Below are 18079 nucleotides of genomic sequence, written 5' to 3'. Positions count from 1 at the left end.
CACAGTGTTATTACTCATTATCTCTGATATTGAGAAGTCAGTTACCAGCAAGGGCTTTGAAAACATGAGGACAGTCCTGCACTGTATCCTCAGGCCCTGCACTCCTGCTGGGCTCCTGGCTGAGGGAAGGAAATCCATCAAAATCCACCAGATGCAACATCAGCCTTGGTGTATCACTGGAACTTCCTAAAAACCCAACTGAGTTGACCCTGAGGGATATGGGACTTGGTGCCGGAGTCTCAGCAAAGGGCTCGCGCCTTCCCGAAGGTGGTGGGAAGGAGATGCTGGCTTCTCTAACTGATGAGCCATGGATTCTCCTTTGCTGCTGGAAGTGGTGACTGTTCCTCTGCACCGAGGACAGCACAGGGCAGAGCACACCCTGGTCTCCCCACTGCCCTCCCTGCTACACCTGCCGGACCCTGCTGATCCCACCCTGCCACCAAGACTAAAAGCCGGCTCCGTCTTGCAGGGAAGAACGAGCTCGCTCCTCATTTCAGGAGAAAAGACTCCGTCTGGTATCCCGGCTGTGACACAGACCGAGGGAGCTGAACACTCACAGTGACAGTGAAGTGGTAGAACTGCCTTCTGCAAAAAGCACGGTGACTGCTGCCACCTCGGCGGGCTGTATCACTGCGTGATTAAGTTCTTACCAGACTTTTTGGTAAAGGCAACCTTCCTGATCTGATAACTGCCAAGGACAAGCCAAATACGCGGGGTCAATCTATGCACACTTAATCCCCAGAAGGCAGATTAAGTGTATAATTGACCCATATAATCCATGTATCATCTCCAGTGAAATGTTTTCTATGTCCGGTTTAGGCAGACATGAGGCCCATAAGACAGCGATCAGAGACACAGAATTACCATTGCAGTGGATTTCATCAAAGTTAGAGATGGCTTTTTAATCACTGATCTCAGAGACTGCTAGATTTAAGCAGATGAACTAGCACTAAGCACATCTGTTTTAATCCTTATCTTCTACTCAGGCTGGTGTCTTCAAGAAGTACAAGGAGGAAAAAAATAAATTAATTTTTTTTTTTAGGTCCTCTCAATCTTAGGAGCTTCTCTTGGTGTTTTGATCTCTCATATGAAAAGCATGTTTTTGTTGGTTTTTTTTTTTTTTTTAGTAAGATATTGAATTAATCATCAGAGACAAAAATGCCATCTGCGCTATTTAGGGACTGCATCAGGATGCTGGAATTCTCAGGATCTCGGGGAGCTCACTCAGCGTTCAGGAGCCTTTTGTGTACGTGCTACCCGGCGTGGCTGGGGAGGAAATAGTCTCCCTATGTTTTACATTAGTGTTTACCAGTTTATGAGGAAGAAAGGTTGCACATTCACACAGCCTACTAGTCAATCACAGGCTTTCTGGATCACATATGTTCTGAGGGGTTCAACCCTATACTGTGAGCATCTAAGGGTGTGTGTAAAGATATATACACATGCACAGATCTATAAATAACTCCCACCAAAGGGCACAACCTTTACAAGTAAAACTCCCACTGTTTTCAGACAAAACTACAGATGTATAAACTCCGATTCTATGAAATTCCTATGAGTGACCTGAGACAAAGGGGGCCTGAATTTTGCAGGATTGGTCAGAAGACTCAAGATCACTCTAAAGATATTTTCCCATGTTCAAGATACACCCACCTGCTTCTGCCTCATTGTTCCTATAAACAGTGCCATTCCGCACATCAACTCTGACTCCTTTCTGGGGAGAAAGTGTTAAAATTTTACTTTCTATCAGGCACTACACAGAGTTTGTGATCCTTCTGCATTGTGTACAAAGTATCACAGGGTTTAAATCCTGAAGCACAGGAACAGGGGGAGGGGATGCTACGATGCTGTTCTGAAACTCTTCTGTTACCACTGCTCTCTACCAACAGGCCTTATTACAGTGTTTTAGCTTTAAATGTTATCAAATTAGTGAGCCGGGCCAAGTAAATAAGTCATGTTACTCTGCAGTAAACAGCACTGCCAAAAAGCTAGTTAGGTTTTGATTACCAGCAGAACTCCACGATCAACCTGTTCATTCAATGATCCCAAGAATACAGATTTTTAAAATTAAGATCACTCTATTTCGGGGGAACCCACCCTGACTAATTTGCACAATTAAGAGGATTAACAGATAGACCACACAGAAATATGATAATCATCTTCCACAAACACCAGTATCTCCCAAAGAGCAGAGCCCTGTTCTGCAGGTGCGAGCAGGGCAGGCAGTGCAGGGGAGGAGAGATGCTTTCTGAGCTAAGAAATCACAGCAAATGCCAAGAAAAGACATAGTAACCCAGCTTCTGTGGGTAGATAACACACTCTGCAGCCTCTACTCCCAGAAGGAAACAAAGGGGGAATAAATGGAAGCACAAGGCAGGATTGCAGAGAAGTGTGGGGATTAGAAGTATCCTCGGAGAGCTCAAACCCCACAGAACATGTGATAGACAACCTTGCCCTGTGCACCTCTGCTCCTGCACTGCTCTGGACTGCACAGAAAGGGGATGTAGCCCCATCCTACAAGTGTCTCTAATGTGACCCCACTGGGCACAGAGGACCTGCCTGCAGGAAGGTTTAAGCTGTTCACTGCCATTGCTGCACCTATCATCACACAACACCCTAAACTAGACTGAGCTTTGGCTGGGGTAAGCCAGCACTGCTGCACTAAGCCAGTGGAGGAGCCAGCCTCAAAGCATTAATAATCTCATTGCCTGGAGAAACTCTGTAGCTAAGAGGATTGGACCCCTGTCACACTGGGGAAGAGGGAACAAAATCAGGTCCAACTCTAACTTGACATCATAAATACCATTTTTGATTATTCCCCTTCTCTTTCTTATTAAAAAGACTGTTAGGACCTAAAATGTCCTTTGAAAATATAACCAAAGGAGTTTAAAGACCCCATGGCTGTGGTGCTTTGCTGGGTTAAGTGAGGGGGGCAAAGGACTGCAGGGCCGTGTCTGAGCTCAGGACAACAGAGTTAAGCATTTGCTCCTGTCCTTACCCAAACATGGGTGAACACAGCACCAATTTAAATGGGGTCTGGGCTCTGGTGACCCCCATGTACTCATAAACCTGCTTCTACGGACCCACCAAGAACACTCCAGCCATGATGGGAGCTGACCACAGGAGCAACCAGCTCCTTCAGATGCAAACTGTCAAAGACAATACACAGCCATTCCGAACACAGTTCCAATTTTCGGGTGACCAGGGCTTGGCACACCCCAGTCCCTCCTTGTGAAGCAGCAGCCCCGCAGCTCGTCCCGCCCGCAGGCGCACACGAACGCGAGACACATGCGAACATGCCAATGGCATCGGGCCCCAACGCCACCCCACTGGAATGGGGAACAGGGGTGGGAACCGGGATGGGAACATGAATGGGAAGAGGAATGGGAACAGCTCCCACATGCTGCAATTCCCGCCTTCAGCCAGTGTGGGTCAAAACAGGCAGAGCAACGTAAAAACACTACCCTCGATTATTTAATTCCACATGGACCAGGGAGACTTGAGGAGAGCAGGGAGGGAAAGAATGGTTTTGCACTTTTTGCTTTCCACCAAGAGAGCTGCTCTTTTTTTTTTTTTTTTCATGTCAACTGTTAATTTGTTTAAAATAAAAATACGACTTGGTAAAACCAAATACGAGTGGATCAAACTGAAATCAATATTTGTGCTAATTACAGCCTTTTGAAAATTGGAAATAATGGCCCAAAGGGTACAAACACACCAACTGTGAATCATAGGAAAAGGATGAGGGAGAAGGCAGTGTGGGCATTGAAAAGAACAGTCCAGATGAGCTCTGGAAATTTAGCTGCTCATGGAATAAATTTCAACACAAACGAGCAATGCACTCGCAGGCCCGCTGCAGATGGAAGCGACAGTCTTTTGTTTTATGTTTTGTTTTTTCTCCCCATGCCTGCTTGATGGGTGATTTGCGTCTGGTGCTTGCGCTGCAAACTCTCCCTGGAGCGAGCACGCGCGGCGCCCGGAGGAGGCACTGCTGTGCTCCGTGCATGAATGAGGCATTCTCAGTGGATATGGGTCATGCTAGTAGATGTACACAGCAAGATTATTTGACTCTAATTCATGCCACTTGATATAATGTGATAAAACATTTGACATGAGAGATAAGTTCCATTTTAATCCAAGCAAGTTATGGGGGAAAGAAAGAGTGGGAATTGTAAAGGAGGAAGAGGTTTCTAAGGGACAGGCAATGCGCAGAAAGAGAGGTATTGAGTGAAGGAGGAGGTTGGTTGGGAAGAAAGTAGCTTTTCCTGAACACTGAGGAAGCAAAAGAGTGAGTAAGGAAAGCGAGGAATGTTGTTTAGAGTTCCAGAGCCGGGAGACTGAGAAATGGCATTGCTGAGTGATGGAAGGAAGGACAGTAGGGACAGAAGCTGCTTCAAACAGAAATTGAGATATAGACAAATACCCTCGAGAGACTGAAACACTAATGCTTCAGGCTGGCTGTCAACAGAAAACCTTCAAGGACAGAAAGGCTTTAACCGCACAAGAGCAACAGAAACAGAGAATACATGCATCGAAACCCAAAACAAATGGGCATCACAGGTCACTGTTCTCTCACAGTCCAATAAATTTATCTTGTTCAACAGAAAATTAGTTGCGATCATATGGGTCAGTTCCTACCATGCCATCTTCATTAAGGAGACCATGTTTCAGATTTACCTTTGGTGTCAGACACAATATGGTCCTCCTGAAATACCAAAGTCCATTCCTAATCAGCTCTGTTTTGATTAGCTTTTAAAACTAAAATTTGGTGTGCTTAATTTGCTGTCAATTTGGAGTGCTTGTCAATGAAACAATGCAAAATGTGCAGAAGAGATGGCCCTTAGCAAATGCTACTGCCAAAAAACCAGCTCATTTTTAACAGTGAGAACAATGACTGAGATATTCTGCTACAGAGAGATTTTCCACAAGCTTAAACATAGTAAAGAGCTCTCTTAGAAGATGCTGTTCCCTTAAAATCCACATACAGACAGACCAAGACACAGTACACTAGAGTAGAGATTTAAAGCAGGCAGAGAGCAGATACGAGCCTTAGTCAGAAAGAAAGGAAAGATTTATTTTTTAAAGCTATAACCAATAAATTTTCTCAAAATGTGACTTATCCTCCTGTCTTATTTTGTCACATTTTGGGTCTCTCCTGCTTGGTGTCCAAGGAGGAGAAGGCATTTACTTACATCAAATAACCTTTCTATATACATCTCCTCATTGACCTTATCACGCAGGACATCCTGAGAGTGGCGGACAAATGTCACATAGGCATCAGCAACATCCATTCCTGGCTTCTGCATGGAGGAGAGAAGAGAGAGAGAGAAAAACATGAATAGCCACGCAGGGGGCAGCTCCTCTGTGTAGCCTCGTCACTGCTTTTGCTTCTCCTCCATCTCCTGCTGTCCTCCTGCAGTTTGCCCTTTCCTTACCTGATGGACACTGAGTCCTGCTGCTTTGTGCCCTGTGCCCAGGAAAATACCATGTGCAGCACAGGATCATGCACAGACACTTTCTCTTCTCTTGCCTAGGGTGCAGGCAGTCAGAGGAATAAAGTTCTTCCTCAATGTACTGACGCTCAGAAGTTTCTTGCTACCTTTGGTGCTGCTGACCTACTGAGTGAACCTGCATGATGGGCTGGGGATTTGTTGTTTTCTTGTGTCATCTTCTCTACAAAAGCCCTCTGGTTTCTTAAGGCAGAGAGCAAACAGCCAGAGCAGGGGTCTTGCTGCTTCTTCTACAGTGTGAGGATGTGTGCAGCAAGTAGTTGGTGTTGCAGGAGGCATTCCAAAATCACCTTTCTTTTGGTGTTTAGAACCCTGACTTTAGCTCAAATTTAGTGCTGCTTTTAAGAATAAATTAGGTAAATGGTAAGTCAGAGGGTGTATGTCTACAGGAACGTTTAAGCTGCTGCTAAAGTGCAGGACATCTGTACTGGCACATCTCTGCAGTTCTCTACAGAATTCAACTGATTTTAAAGACTAACCTACAAGCACACGAGGTTTTGGAGGGATAACAGCAGTCCTTTAAAGAAAATGAGAACTGAAGGAGGTGGATGTGAAAATACTTCCAATAAAATCCTGTCTGAGTTCACATTGCTTGATACATTGGATTCAAACTTACCTCAAAGGAAACCCATTACAATACTGTAACACGAGTCATTACAAGAGCTGCCACAAAATATTAAATTTCCATGGCACATTGTAAGTTTGTTAATAACTAGTGTCATTAGTTTCCATTACTGTGATTTACCTCAGATCACAGAGTATCATTTCTCTGCAAGATACGATTGTCAGCCGCTGTAAATTGAAGTTAGTTAACACATCTGTGTAATTTCCAGGGTGAAAATGAGGACAGTTTGGAAAGCAGTAGGAAGGAACTTTTTTAATACAAAGCAAACAATTATCAAGCAAAGGGCCAGTGCTTGGCCCTTGGGAAGGCAGTGACATTTCTTAACACCTACTGCAACAATGACAAGGTATTAATTTGAAAAACAATGAGGACAACACAAATGTGGCAGTAGTCAAGTGTTACACTTTCAAGCAATTTTCAGTCTGCCGATTGTGCCCGTTCCAAGAGGGCATTAGATGGATTACTTTGTACCCAGACAATTGCAACAACATTTGTGTAATGAGATTTAAGTAATGGTTTTCTGTTTGATATGAGGATTTCCCCTCTGTCCTCTAGTCAAACAGGTTTTTCTTTCTCCTTCCCCTGGAAAGCAGTGGCTTGTGAACCACGGGGTAGCCTCCACACAGGTCTGGATGCTGTGTGGGGCTGGTGGAACAAGGAAGTTATTGCAATGTGGCTTTGTTTCCAGGGGGAGGTGGGGAAACAGCCAATTAATGATTTCTGCTCTGCTTTACACAAGGAACTGAAGCATCTCTCTGGTTCTGAGCATGGGAGCAGACTCCACTCCTCCTGCTGCAGACTTCACAAGCGTGTCCCAGGTACAATACTTTTGGGAAAGCTTGAAAGGGTTACACAGTGTTTTACTGAGACCACTTCCCTGAGGATGCTTTACTTCCCAGGGACACAGAGGCCTCAGAGAAGACCATGCTTTGCCCTAGAAGTTACTTACTGTTGTGTGCTCAAATTTCTGATGACTAAGTACTTAAAGATGCACTCAAACAATTAGGAATTTCAACTGAAGGATCTCCACATTTTTAAGGCAAGAAATAAATTCTGAGTTTTTCTTCCCAATGCTCTCAATATCTTGTTTCTATTACTCCCGGATGCCAATCTCTGTATTTGGGGTATTTTAAACCAAACAACACCTCTTACTGTTCAAGAGTTTGTCTTTTCCATGCTGTGCTCAAAATATGATAATTTTGTAGGCAAGGTTTATCTCGGACTAAAGGGATGGAAACACAAATGCAGATGATGTGGTCCAAGTTGTCTGATAAATGTATCATGTTGTCATATGAGAGCATGTAGAGCAGTCCATCCACATTAAATATACATATATTATACACACAGGTCATGAAACTCAACTGAGTTATTCTAGATTTCCACTGCCCAGTCTAACTGGATGCAGGAACTGGTGTGGTATATTAAGATCTAATCTTTTTTAATTTGCAATTGCTCAGGATCTTTCTGCCTGTAAATGTTACACTAACCCCTTATTCCAGCCAACATACATTACACTTCAACTCAATTTAAATGTAAATTTCTGGCAACTTAAGTGCTCTGTCTAAGAACGTTAAGGGCTCTTTTCCTTATGAATCAAGGTCTAATTAGAGGAGACCATGTACAGTTTTCCTATACCAATTACAGAAAAATGGAAAAAATTATTTTCATTAACAATTTCCCAAACACATGTTGCTAGCTCATCACCATTTCCCCAAAGTAATAAAAAAGTCATTTTCTGAAAGAGTAAAATAAACCAACAATTAGAAGAACAAAAATAAAATAGATTAGCTAATGTGTTAGATGTGTGTTGGCTCAGTTCTAACATGTCTGGACCTTTTTGTTTGGAAATTACACTGTATTTGTACAAGCCCAAATGAAGAATTAACAGAATGTACTGCTCCCATTTTTTTTTTTAAATGTGATTCAAGCCAATTGCATAAATATGGTACCTTTTTGACACCATCTGCAAATTATTGCCTAAACAGCCTCAGAGGTCTCCATAAGAGGGTAACTGCTCATTATTAACTTCATGGAGATATTGTTTCCAGTTCAAATGTTAGAAACGTGAAGGCCCATGGTTCAGTCTTGGCTGCTAATGCATAATGTGGGTTGCTACACATGCCATAAACCAAAGCACGATGCAAATTACTATGACAGAAGTTGTTTAAATTGTGCTTACGGGTACATCCACGTATTTGGAAGCAGCCTTCACCTGTAAAAGGAACAAGAAGACAGTTTACACCATTAATACCTTTTCAGGTCTTTTGGTTTTTTTGTTTTTTTTTAAAATATCTCTTAGACCTTCCCCAGCCAAGACTTGGGACAACATAATGCTAAGAAGGTTGAAAAGAGTGATAAAACTAACTTTACTGTCTAAAAGGGTGGTATTTCTGTTGTTGTGGGTTTTTTTTTTCTTTTTTTTTTTTGGAGAGGTAATTTTACTGCTGCTAAAGCTCTAATAGCAACAGATGATAGTGTGGGAGTTGTGCTTCTCCCTCTTCTACTTCAGTGAGCGGGGGAAGATGGGGTTCATAAGTAGACATCGTTATTTTCTTCGGAGGCCTCGCTCTCCACCTGATGCCACGTGTCTCCCAAGGCAGTGCATGCCTCTCCTGTTGGGAGCTGTATCCCAGGGACTGTGGGAACTCCCCTGGCACCGGGAGCGTTATGGTATGCAGGGCCTGCACGAAGGCAGACACAAGAAAGCACCCGAAGGACTCTAATTTTGCCCCCTTCCCATTGTCCTGCCCATGTCCTTCCCCCTGTTGTGCAGGCTGCAGCCTGGGACATGATCAAGGCCAGGTTGGATGGGGCCTGGAACAACCTAATGGAAGGTGTCCCTGCTCACAGCAGGAGGGTTTCAACTAGATGATTTCTGAGGTCCCTTCCAACCCAAACTGTGATGCTCTGTTAGGCTGAGAGTTTTTTGAGAGGTCTTGCAGTTCCTCCCTCACATCAATTCAAACAAAAACCGATTATTTTTTCCCCTTTTGCTGGCTCTGATGCTGGCAGGAACTCACAGACCATGTTGGGGCACTCTGCTCATTCCATGCTACACAGAAGTGGCCCAAAGCTCTTCTGCTTTCCGGACTCTGAACGACTAAATCATTTTTTCCATGATTTTCCCCCCTTTTTAAAAGATACTATTCAAGGTGTGGGGGGGGAAGTTTCAGAGGTGGACACTCTGTGGTGTCCTCACAGGCTGGTGGGAGCTGCAAGACCCCAGATTTACTTTGTCTGTGGTTTGCCATGCAGCAGGGTGCAGGCACGGGAGGCGGGGTGGCCCCGATGTCAGGGCCAACTCTTCCAACTGAGCAGTGCCCAGCTGGCCACAGGGACCTTTTTCCCACTGTAGCATAAGGCACTGTGTCTAGAAAGAGTATGGCTGGGATTTTCCACAACACTTCTGCTTTTAATTAGGGTAAGCGTTGCCGGCCATCTTTGTTTGGGTGTAAAAGCTCACCTGCTTTTAAATATTTCTAAAGCTACCATTAAAACAGCCTAAATATAACACGCACACAGTTGCATCTTGGGATGAATAAATTATGTGTCCCGAATGAGAGAATGAATGTATGTGTGAGACAGAATGTGAGAGTGGGTGGAAGCACTCATATGGTGTGTGTGGGGGGTGCATAATTAAGCACAATGAGGCGATACAAAAGACCAGACTGGTGGTAATTGCCGAGGTGAACGCTGCAAGTATTGGCAGTGCCTGGGCTGCCGAGCCGGGGGGCAAGAACAGAGGCAAGGGCAGGAGGAGGGCACCGAGCGCCTGCTGCCGCAGCGCGACCCGGGCTCTGCTGCCGGAGGGGACGGGGCACGTCCCAGCACGGAGTTTATGAAGGAGGCAACAAAATCAGCACCAAGCCCTCGCTCTCAGTGAAGACTTCTCTTGTCTCCAGGTATTCCTGTTTCCAGCCAGCTGTCTGGACACCTCACCCTTTCACTACACTCGTCCTCACAACTTTCTCGGGAGGTAGCGAAGCACCATCCCTTGCTCCTGCAGTGTGGGAGCTGAGGAGCCGCAGCCTCCGTGAGTGAAGGCAGCTGGAGCCCATCCAGTGGCTGCAGCTCCAGAGGAGAAGGCAGTCATGGCACACCTGCGCTGATGTGCAGCAGCCACAGGCAGGGCTGCCCACGCGAGCACCAAACCAGCAGTTTTTCCAAGCAGCAAAGCCAAACAACAGGAGGAAAGCTCGGAAAATGATGTGGCCTGACAGCCCGCAGAATTCAAGCTGGGGTCCACACTCAGGGCTGCACTGTGCCATGCACCTGTGCCTTCAAATACCACACAGGGCATGAAGTGAGAGTGAGGCAGTGGCAAACCTGCCATCTGAGTGCGGATTTAGCACTCTTGAGTCCAGCTTAGCGCCACTGTTTTAAACTACCTTCTCCAAAGCCAAGAGGCGACAAGAATAACTCAGCTTCCTGAGATCTCCTCCCTCCACCCACAAAAAAACTGAGCTGCTTCTCCTGCCCACTCCCCTTTAATCAGAATAATTACTTGTTTTTCTTTAAACTCAGATTTGGCTACATTTAGTGAAATTTCCAAACTGCCGGATGTTGTGTGATTTTCGCTAGGCTGCCGTTTCTCACAAAGTATGTGACTTTGCCATGAAACGTCTCAGTTTACCATACAAATTTTGTGCAGAACAAAAATAAGATCTTTTACTTCTGTCTCCCTTGGGTAACATGGAATCTTTGGTTATAATTACCACAGGTGTAATGCTCTGCCTGCAGAGGCCATCAAGATTACATGGAATTTTAGCAGCTGGCATCCCTGTCACACAGTGGATCTGCACATGCAGATGCCCAGCCAGGGCCTGGGCTGCTGCTGCCAAGATGCACTTAAATGTATCAACAAACAGAAAAAAAAAAGAAGTCTGGCCAAATTTAGAAGGGTGTTTTCCTCTCAAAGTGCTCTGCAAGGAGAAGTGGCTAGTGAGAATTTATTAGGACAACAGATGCATTAATTTTATCTTGAATTTCGAGGCAAGAATTGGAAATGAGGATATCCTACTAGGTGATAAAACTGTCTGTCACAAGACCCCCGAGTACATGTCACTTGCAGAGCGCCTGGAAAACAGGCGATGAAAGAAGTCGGTGGAAGGGGGTGGGAGACTAATGCTTTCTGGAGCTCAGAGGCTTGGACCATCACACTTTGTTGTATTTGTTCAGACAGGGAAAACGTGGGAGGTGGTGCAAGCATGCTGTAACAAGAGAGAGATTCTGTATTTACCATTGCAAAGACTAAACACAGCAAGTCACATTACTACTGCAGGGAGAGAAGACTTGCTAAGCCCAGTGCCAAAAGGGTCAGGGCTGTTCCTCAGCCTCCTCTCCCAGTGAATCCCAGCAAACACTCAGGCCAAAGCGAGAGACGTCCCTTTCCCAGGAAGGAGCAGTCCTGCTCCTCCGCAGTGCACCCAGCCTCCTGGGTGTGGGTGAGGGCTCAGCACTTTCCTGGAGGCATGCACACACCATGCCCAGCAACTATTTGAATATACATCCCTTTCTGGCTGGAAACTCGGGAAATCAAGGTTCTGGGAACACGTTCAAAGGCTGTGGGGTCATCAGAGTGGGACAGACTGTTTTTCCTGCTGCTGGGGCAGTTAACTGTCAGTAACTGTCCGAGGAGCAGCAGAGAGGATGTTTGAACCCCATGCTCCGACGTGCTGGCTCCTGACAGGAGCCTCGAGCCCAGGTGCAGCCAGAGGGTTTGCTCAGCAATCAAAGGGAGCAGCACTCGGCAGCGTAAACAGTAGGATGTGGTGGGAGCAGCGCAGCATCAACCGAGGAACAGCTTGGCTTCATGGAGAAGGAAGGGCTGCACATTACACTGTCTATGCGGGCTGATGCTGGTACTTCCGATGCCTGGAAAGCTGCCGCCTCCACATCCTCTGCTGCTGGCACACAAGAATTTCCTAACCCTCCACAGCACTGCAACGAGGGAAGGTATCCAGGTACCCACCCCAAGCCATCCGCTGCATCTGCTCAAGCAGGGATGTGCACATTGGGACTGTAAACACACAGGGGTTATCCTCAGAAAAGAGCTGCACTGTGGAGCAGTGAATGGGATACCCTCCCTTTCTCCCTTCTCTGAAGAAAAAAGTGCCTCCAGCACATCTGAAAAGGCAGAATGCTTAGTTTGAACCCCAGGGTGGTTCAGATAAGCTGCCAGACTATGTGCACACAGCTGCCTACGAGCAGAGTTTCTTGCCTATGCTGGTTAAGTCTTCCTACATCCACCCCAATTCCAAACAGATCCTACAAACTGCCTCAAACTCAGCAAAAGGGCCCATCAGCAGCAAACAGCAGACAATTGCAAGTAACTAAGACAACTTTGGGAAAAGTTTTTTTTGGAAAGCCTTCTCAGTTTGCAGAGCAGTGCTTTCTGCCTCCTGCCCAGTCTCTGTGAACAAGTGAGTGCAGGAGAGGCTGCACATGCAGGCAGCAGGTTCGAGGAATGAAATGTGAACCCAGCTTTCCAACCACCCCAGACACAGGTGTTCAGGGGCACTCCTGTCTGTGAGCTGAGAGGAGTAAAGCCAAGCTTGCACAGAGACTCTCTTGTAAAGTTTCTGGCATGCATTTTTAGAAGACCTTTGGAAATCAGCTGCCATGTGTTTGTCCTAAGAAGCTGTCACAACACTTTTCTGGAATACAGCTAAGATTGTTAAATCCTTGCTAGTTTTGTTAAACTCAGGCTAGTTTTGCACAGGTATTGGTCTGGTCCTGTACCTTGCTAGGAAATATGTGGTGAGCTGTGGAGTGGTTCTGCAATGTTAGGGAGAAATTAAATGTGTCATTAGAAGCACCTTTTTCTGCATGATCTCATGGCATTTCCTCTACACTGTTCTTTTTAAAAAACATAAAAGCAATCCCTAGATTTCCCTTATTTTGCTATTTACTACTTAAGATGGTCACTGTTATGTCCAGAAGACTGAGAGAAACACACTTGTCATGCAAAGTGGCAATGAAGCAAATTCTTTAGTTAGGAAAATTGCATGTACAGTGCAATGATTTTTTATACATATCCTCTACAGAATAAACTCCACCAAGCTGAAAGATGACTGGAAACAGCTTTACTCTGTGCATCTTGACTGTTTGTCTTCATACAGGTTGCCTATTCATGTAGGGGTTACAGTAATCAAACATCACAGAATGGCAGAATTACTATGTAGCTGATCTAACCTTGGGAGGGCAGATTACAACTCACAAAAAAAGAAAAAAAAAAGAGAAAGAAAAAGAAACTATAGTCTGTACTTACAGTAAATGACAGGAAAGAAGAAAACAACGTTCCTTCATCGTATCTAGACAGTTTGGCCAAGACGCCTTCCAAAATGGTGACAAACTATGAAGACAAAAAATACTGCAATTATTTTTAATAATTGAACAAGGGTGTAAAAGTCAGCATCAGCTTCAAAGAAGCACTCTCAGCACTGACAAAGGAACAGACCACCCGTCTCTGAGCACAGCAGGCTGGGGAGTGGGGAAAAAAGGAGCGCTGCCTTTTGGGTGCTGGTGGTGCATCTCCTGCTGGGTGGGAATCACCCCTCTGTGTCCTGGGTGATGCTGGGGACAGGAGGTGGGTGCAGTGTGTGGGGAAGCCAGCAGAGCCTGTCTGGATGGGGAAGGCGGTGGTTCTTGCTCCCAGTATGCCGTGTCAAACACGCAGCTAGCTGGGTATTCTTGCAGAAGAATCAAACTGGCATATGTTGGTGGATTATGTTTAAAGGTCTCCACTGTATAATAGGGATGACTTGTTCTCAGAAAGTTTGAAACTAAAGGAAAACACACCCCACCATCTTTCTCCCTACATACCAATTCCCCTCCGTGTTAGTACAGCACACCAGACCTACACAACCACCCAAGGGGAATGCTGGCAGCTGAGCTAGAGGAGCTGACTCTGATGAAAAACAATTTCCAAACAATTAAACCTGACATTTTGGAATGTATTTCCCACTACTGTCACCTCTAAATTAATTTCTTAGGAGAGCATATGGTGATCTTGCACAAGATGAGCTATTTTGTCCGCACAACCTCATGCGTAGGAGTGGTGGCCACCTCTGCGTGCCACCCCAACGGCTCTGCAGCAGCGTTTAGCAGTGCCACCCCCTGACTGCAGCTACCCCCAGCGCTGTGGGGTGATGCTGACCATGGGGTGCTACGCCATTAACACAACACCCATTCCTCAAAACCACTTCTGGCCCAGTATGGCAATCCTGCCAGCAGTGCACTACATCTCACGCAGTTCCTAATCATCAAAGAGTCACCATGAAAGGACTGGGAGATGTATGATCTTGCCTGTGAGAAACAAGAAGCCAATTCAACATCCTAATGTGTCACATTTTATTGGAAATGCACATATTAAAAACGCGATGTTAACAGTGAATCACTTCACCTGAAGCCGAAGGTTACCTTTGCCACCAGGAGCGTTATCATTTCTTTGACGGTTTCCTCAATTAGTTCATCTATTTTTGAATGGTACTGGTGCTAAAGAAAAATAAAAGGAGAGGGGGAGGAAAATGTTAGCATTGATCGCAGCCAACAGCTCTACCCTTGTCAGCCTCTTCCCTTGGTAAGCCACAGCAGGCAGTATTAAACTGAAGGATTATGCAGCTTATTACCCTGGGCCCCACTGCAGTGACCAGTAACTACTGACACTTGTATGAGAGACCTTGAATTCAGGAGAATCCTACATCAGTTTGTGAAGCATGGGCAAACCCTGCCCTCTTCTGTGTGCCCACAGCTCCGGGAGCCACACGTGGGTGTCGGAGGGGAGGCTCTGCCGTCCCTGTGAGCACCAGCACCCAGTGCTCCTAGAGACCCCGAACTCCCTTTTCTCCACTTCCTTGGGCATTGTCCTGTCCATCTGGCACATGGACTGCACCACACAACGAGATATACCTGCTTCTGGAGGGGAACAGGCAGCCCTTTCCCAGGGCACCACAAACCACCCAGCCCTTGGCAGGGCAGTGGGGAGGACCTGCTGCTCCAGGGGAGCATGCAGTGGCCTCAACCACTCCCCTGGTGTTGCACCATTCCCACCCACTGCAGCAAAGCAGCTGAACCTGTGTTACCCTGTGTTCAGCAGGCACACGGCTCAAATTAACCACTTGTTTAAATGCTTTGCTCAGTGACTGTAAGACAGAGTTAAAAACCACCCAACAAACCACGACGAGCCTTTTTGTCCCATGCAAAAGCCAGCAGGCAGTGCACCCCCAAGCCCCGGGTGCTGGCAGATCCTGTGGCAGTAGCTCAGCACCGGCTGACCAACGCCTGTGCCTGCAGCATCGGCGCTTCTGAGTCTTCAACCCAATTTCTGCACATGCCAAACCTTGCTTAGCTTGGGAGCTCTGATGCAATCAGCTGCAATATGGCTAGAATAGGTACTAAAATACAGTCTTCTACTAATTTAGAAAAGACCTGTTTCCAATACAAGATTTAATTAGTGAAAACATACAGTATATTCTTATTTTCAATGGACTGAGAAAATACTGATTATGACTGCTTTCCAACACAAAACATTTGATTTTTCAGTCAAACATTTCAAGCACTGGTGCTAGTCACTATATTCATTACCACTTGGCATTAATATTGTTTTAAAATGTTAACATCAAATCACATTGAAAGAGACAAATCTGCTTTAAATACTAATCAGACTTTGGGAAGGAAGACTGCGAGGGCTTTACAAATGCTAGCTGCTGGTCTCAGTGTCTGATGGGTACTCTCTGAACTGCTCTGCAGTTTGGGGATTTTTTTCTATGGCAGTAACATTAATACAGGAATTCGGGGAAAAAGAAAATAAAAGTAGGACACACTTACCCACTCTTTTGCAAACTTTTCAGATGATTGGGGACAGAAATAAAGAGGAAAGTGCAAAAGACAGGAAAAAGAACATATGAAGATAAACAATAAATAAACCAAAATCTTTTAAAGAAAGAGACGTATGAGAACAGCAGCATCATGCACAGAAACAATAAGCAATGGAAAATGAAATGTGATCAAAACCTCCTTTCGCTGAAATACCAGAGATCGCTACCTGTAGGATTTGCAGGCAGTAAAACAGTGGGAAGGGGCCGGATTGTAGCTGACTGCTGGCACTCTGTTATGGTTTTATTTTGCTCCCAAGAGGAAGGGACCCGGCTGTTGACAGGCAGGGTTCGGCATCGGGGCAGCCGCACACCCCTCACCGGGATGGCTGTGCTGGGGGGATCCCTGCGGCAGGGGCAGGGCAAGGGGACGTGGCACAGCACGTCCCAGCCCAAGGCCTGGCTGGGGGCACTCAGAGCCTCACCTGGGCAGGAGGACAAGCTGGCACCACCACGCCACAGGCTGCGATCTGCTGGGCCCACGTACAGGGAAAACATACACGAACAAGCAGGTGATTTTTGCATTGGCAGTTCCCATTCCCATGTCCTGCTTTGCAGGTCAAGACATATACCAGTCCCTTATGGGATCATAGTTATGATTAATCTGTTTAATGCAGAGCTATCCCTTATCAGCTCCCAGATTGATCTGGCTGCTCCCAGCACAGCTGCAAGGCAGCTGTGAGGTGACAGGGACCTGTAAGAGCTGGGTACAGGTAGACGACGCTGATGTCCTTGGCAGACACAGCCAGGACTTCCTAGGGGAGATGGAGGAAGGGTTGTGTGTATATTGGGGTGTCTGCCCCACAATATTTTCCTTCTGCAACTGCATTTTCTGTGTATGTGAGACCTTGCAACCAAGTGTTTAGCTAATGGCTTTCATCGAGTAAGTCATGAGTTTGAACTCAAACATGGCTCGCTGTGTGCAAAGCAATCCACTGTGAAATGCACCGACTGATGCATGTTCAATAAAAAGCTGGTTTATAAAGCGAATAAAAGCCCCGATGGAATAAAACTGCTGCTCTGAGAGCAGGAGAGGAGCCTGTGCATGCACCAAGGCGGTGTCGCAGGACTGAGCGCTCATTCCCATCGCAGCCGCAACGCCCAGGGCGGAGTCAGCCCCGGTGCCAGGGCCAGTGAGGATGCAGGACAGGGCCTGTGAGGCTCGGGGTCCTGCCCTGGGCAGCCACAGCCACGTGCACCCTGTGCCCCTGGTGCTGCAGCCCCAGCTCCACCCCGGGAAGGCGAGCCTGGGCCAGGACGGGATCGGAGAAGACGGTGGTTTGGAAAGCGAGTGCCTGGTGCTGCTTACAGACGCCTGGCTCGTAAGCCAGCGATTCTAAACAGCTCCTTCCACATTCCTCGTGAAAATGCTCAAGGTTAAAGATCACAGAGCTGGTTTGCTTTCCCCAGCGTAAACCCCGCTCTGGATCGAGTTCATCACAGCTTTCTATTAGCTCAATTATTACAATCCATAATCAGTGCACTACAATGATTCAACTTGACTTTATGTGATGAGTATCTTGCCTTGTCATGTAACAGATTGTGTGTACGTTGTATTTCTCTAAGGACCATCTGACCTTAGATATTAAATAGAAACATACTAGACCAACTGAGAAACATTTAATACATACATTTATCCCCTTAGATGTATTAAAAATTCAGAGGAAAAATAAATATTTAAGATGGTAAAGTATGTTTACCAAATGTTTTAACAGCTGCCTTTAGAGACAAGGAAATGGAATGAAATGATGGGTGTTTGTTTCACAGGGTAATGCTCGCAAAATGCACTCAAGTATCTGCTAAAGTGAGTGTGGCTGAAGGTAGTGTGGAAGGGAAGGCCTTTGGGGTGGGAGGGAAACTGCAGAGTGAGGTCAAGTAAGGTACTGAGAGAGTCTCTGCCCACGTACATCTTGAACTGTCAGAAAAATCAGTGGTTTGTTTCTAATAAAAATGTCTTCTCCAGTTCGGTCTGGGTGAACAGCCCTGACTGAACACTGTGGTGAGCAATGTGAGCTCTTTCTGCTGCTGTTGAACTGTCTGCACAGGGACCATGGACTGGGGGAGCCACG

General features: G+C 46.1%; 1 protein-coding gene across 13 annotated transcripts in view; it reads right to left on the bottom strand.

The window, feature by feature from the left end:
* Positions 1 to 18079, bottom strand: part of CADPS (calcium dependent secretion activator) — a 210988-nt gene that overhangs the window by 16518 nt on the left and 176391 nt on the right. For 7 of the 13 annotated variants that reach the window (XM_050312883.1, XM_050312884.1, XM_050312886.1 and 4 more), the window contains 4 exons: positions 14557 to 14631; positions 13406 to 13489; positions 8315 to 8347; positions 5193 to 5300 (listed from right to left, as the gene is read on the bottom strand). In XM_050312883.1, coding sequence (XP_050168840.1) covers positions 5193 to 5300; positions 8315 to 8347; positions 13406 to 13489; positions 14557 to 14631 — 300 coding nt within the window. Of the gene's footprint in view, positions 1 to 5192; positions 5301 to 8314; positions 8348 to 13405; positions 13490 to 14556; positions 14632 to 15963; positions 15979 to 18079 lie in introns of all 13 variants that reach the window. The other 6 variants (XM_050312882.1, XM_050312885.1, XM_050312874.1 and 3 more) reach the window with 1 other exon arrangement.

Source organism: Myiozetetes cayanensis, unplaced genomic scaffold (genome assembly GCF_022539395.1).
Source record: "Myiozetetes cayanensis isolate MyiCay16 unplaced genomic scaffold, myiCay2020 scf18, whole genome shotgun sequence".
NCBI lineage: Eukaryota > Metazoa > Chordata > Aves > Passeriformes > Tyrannidae > Myiozetetes > Myiozetetes cayanensis.
This window is presented reverse-complemented; position numbering and strand designations above follow the sequence as displayed.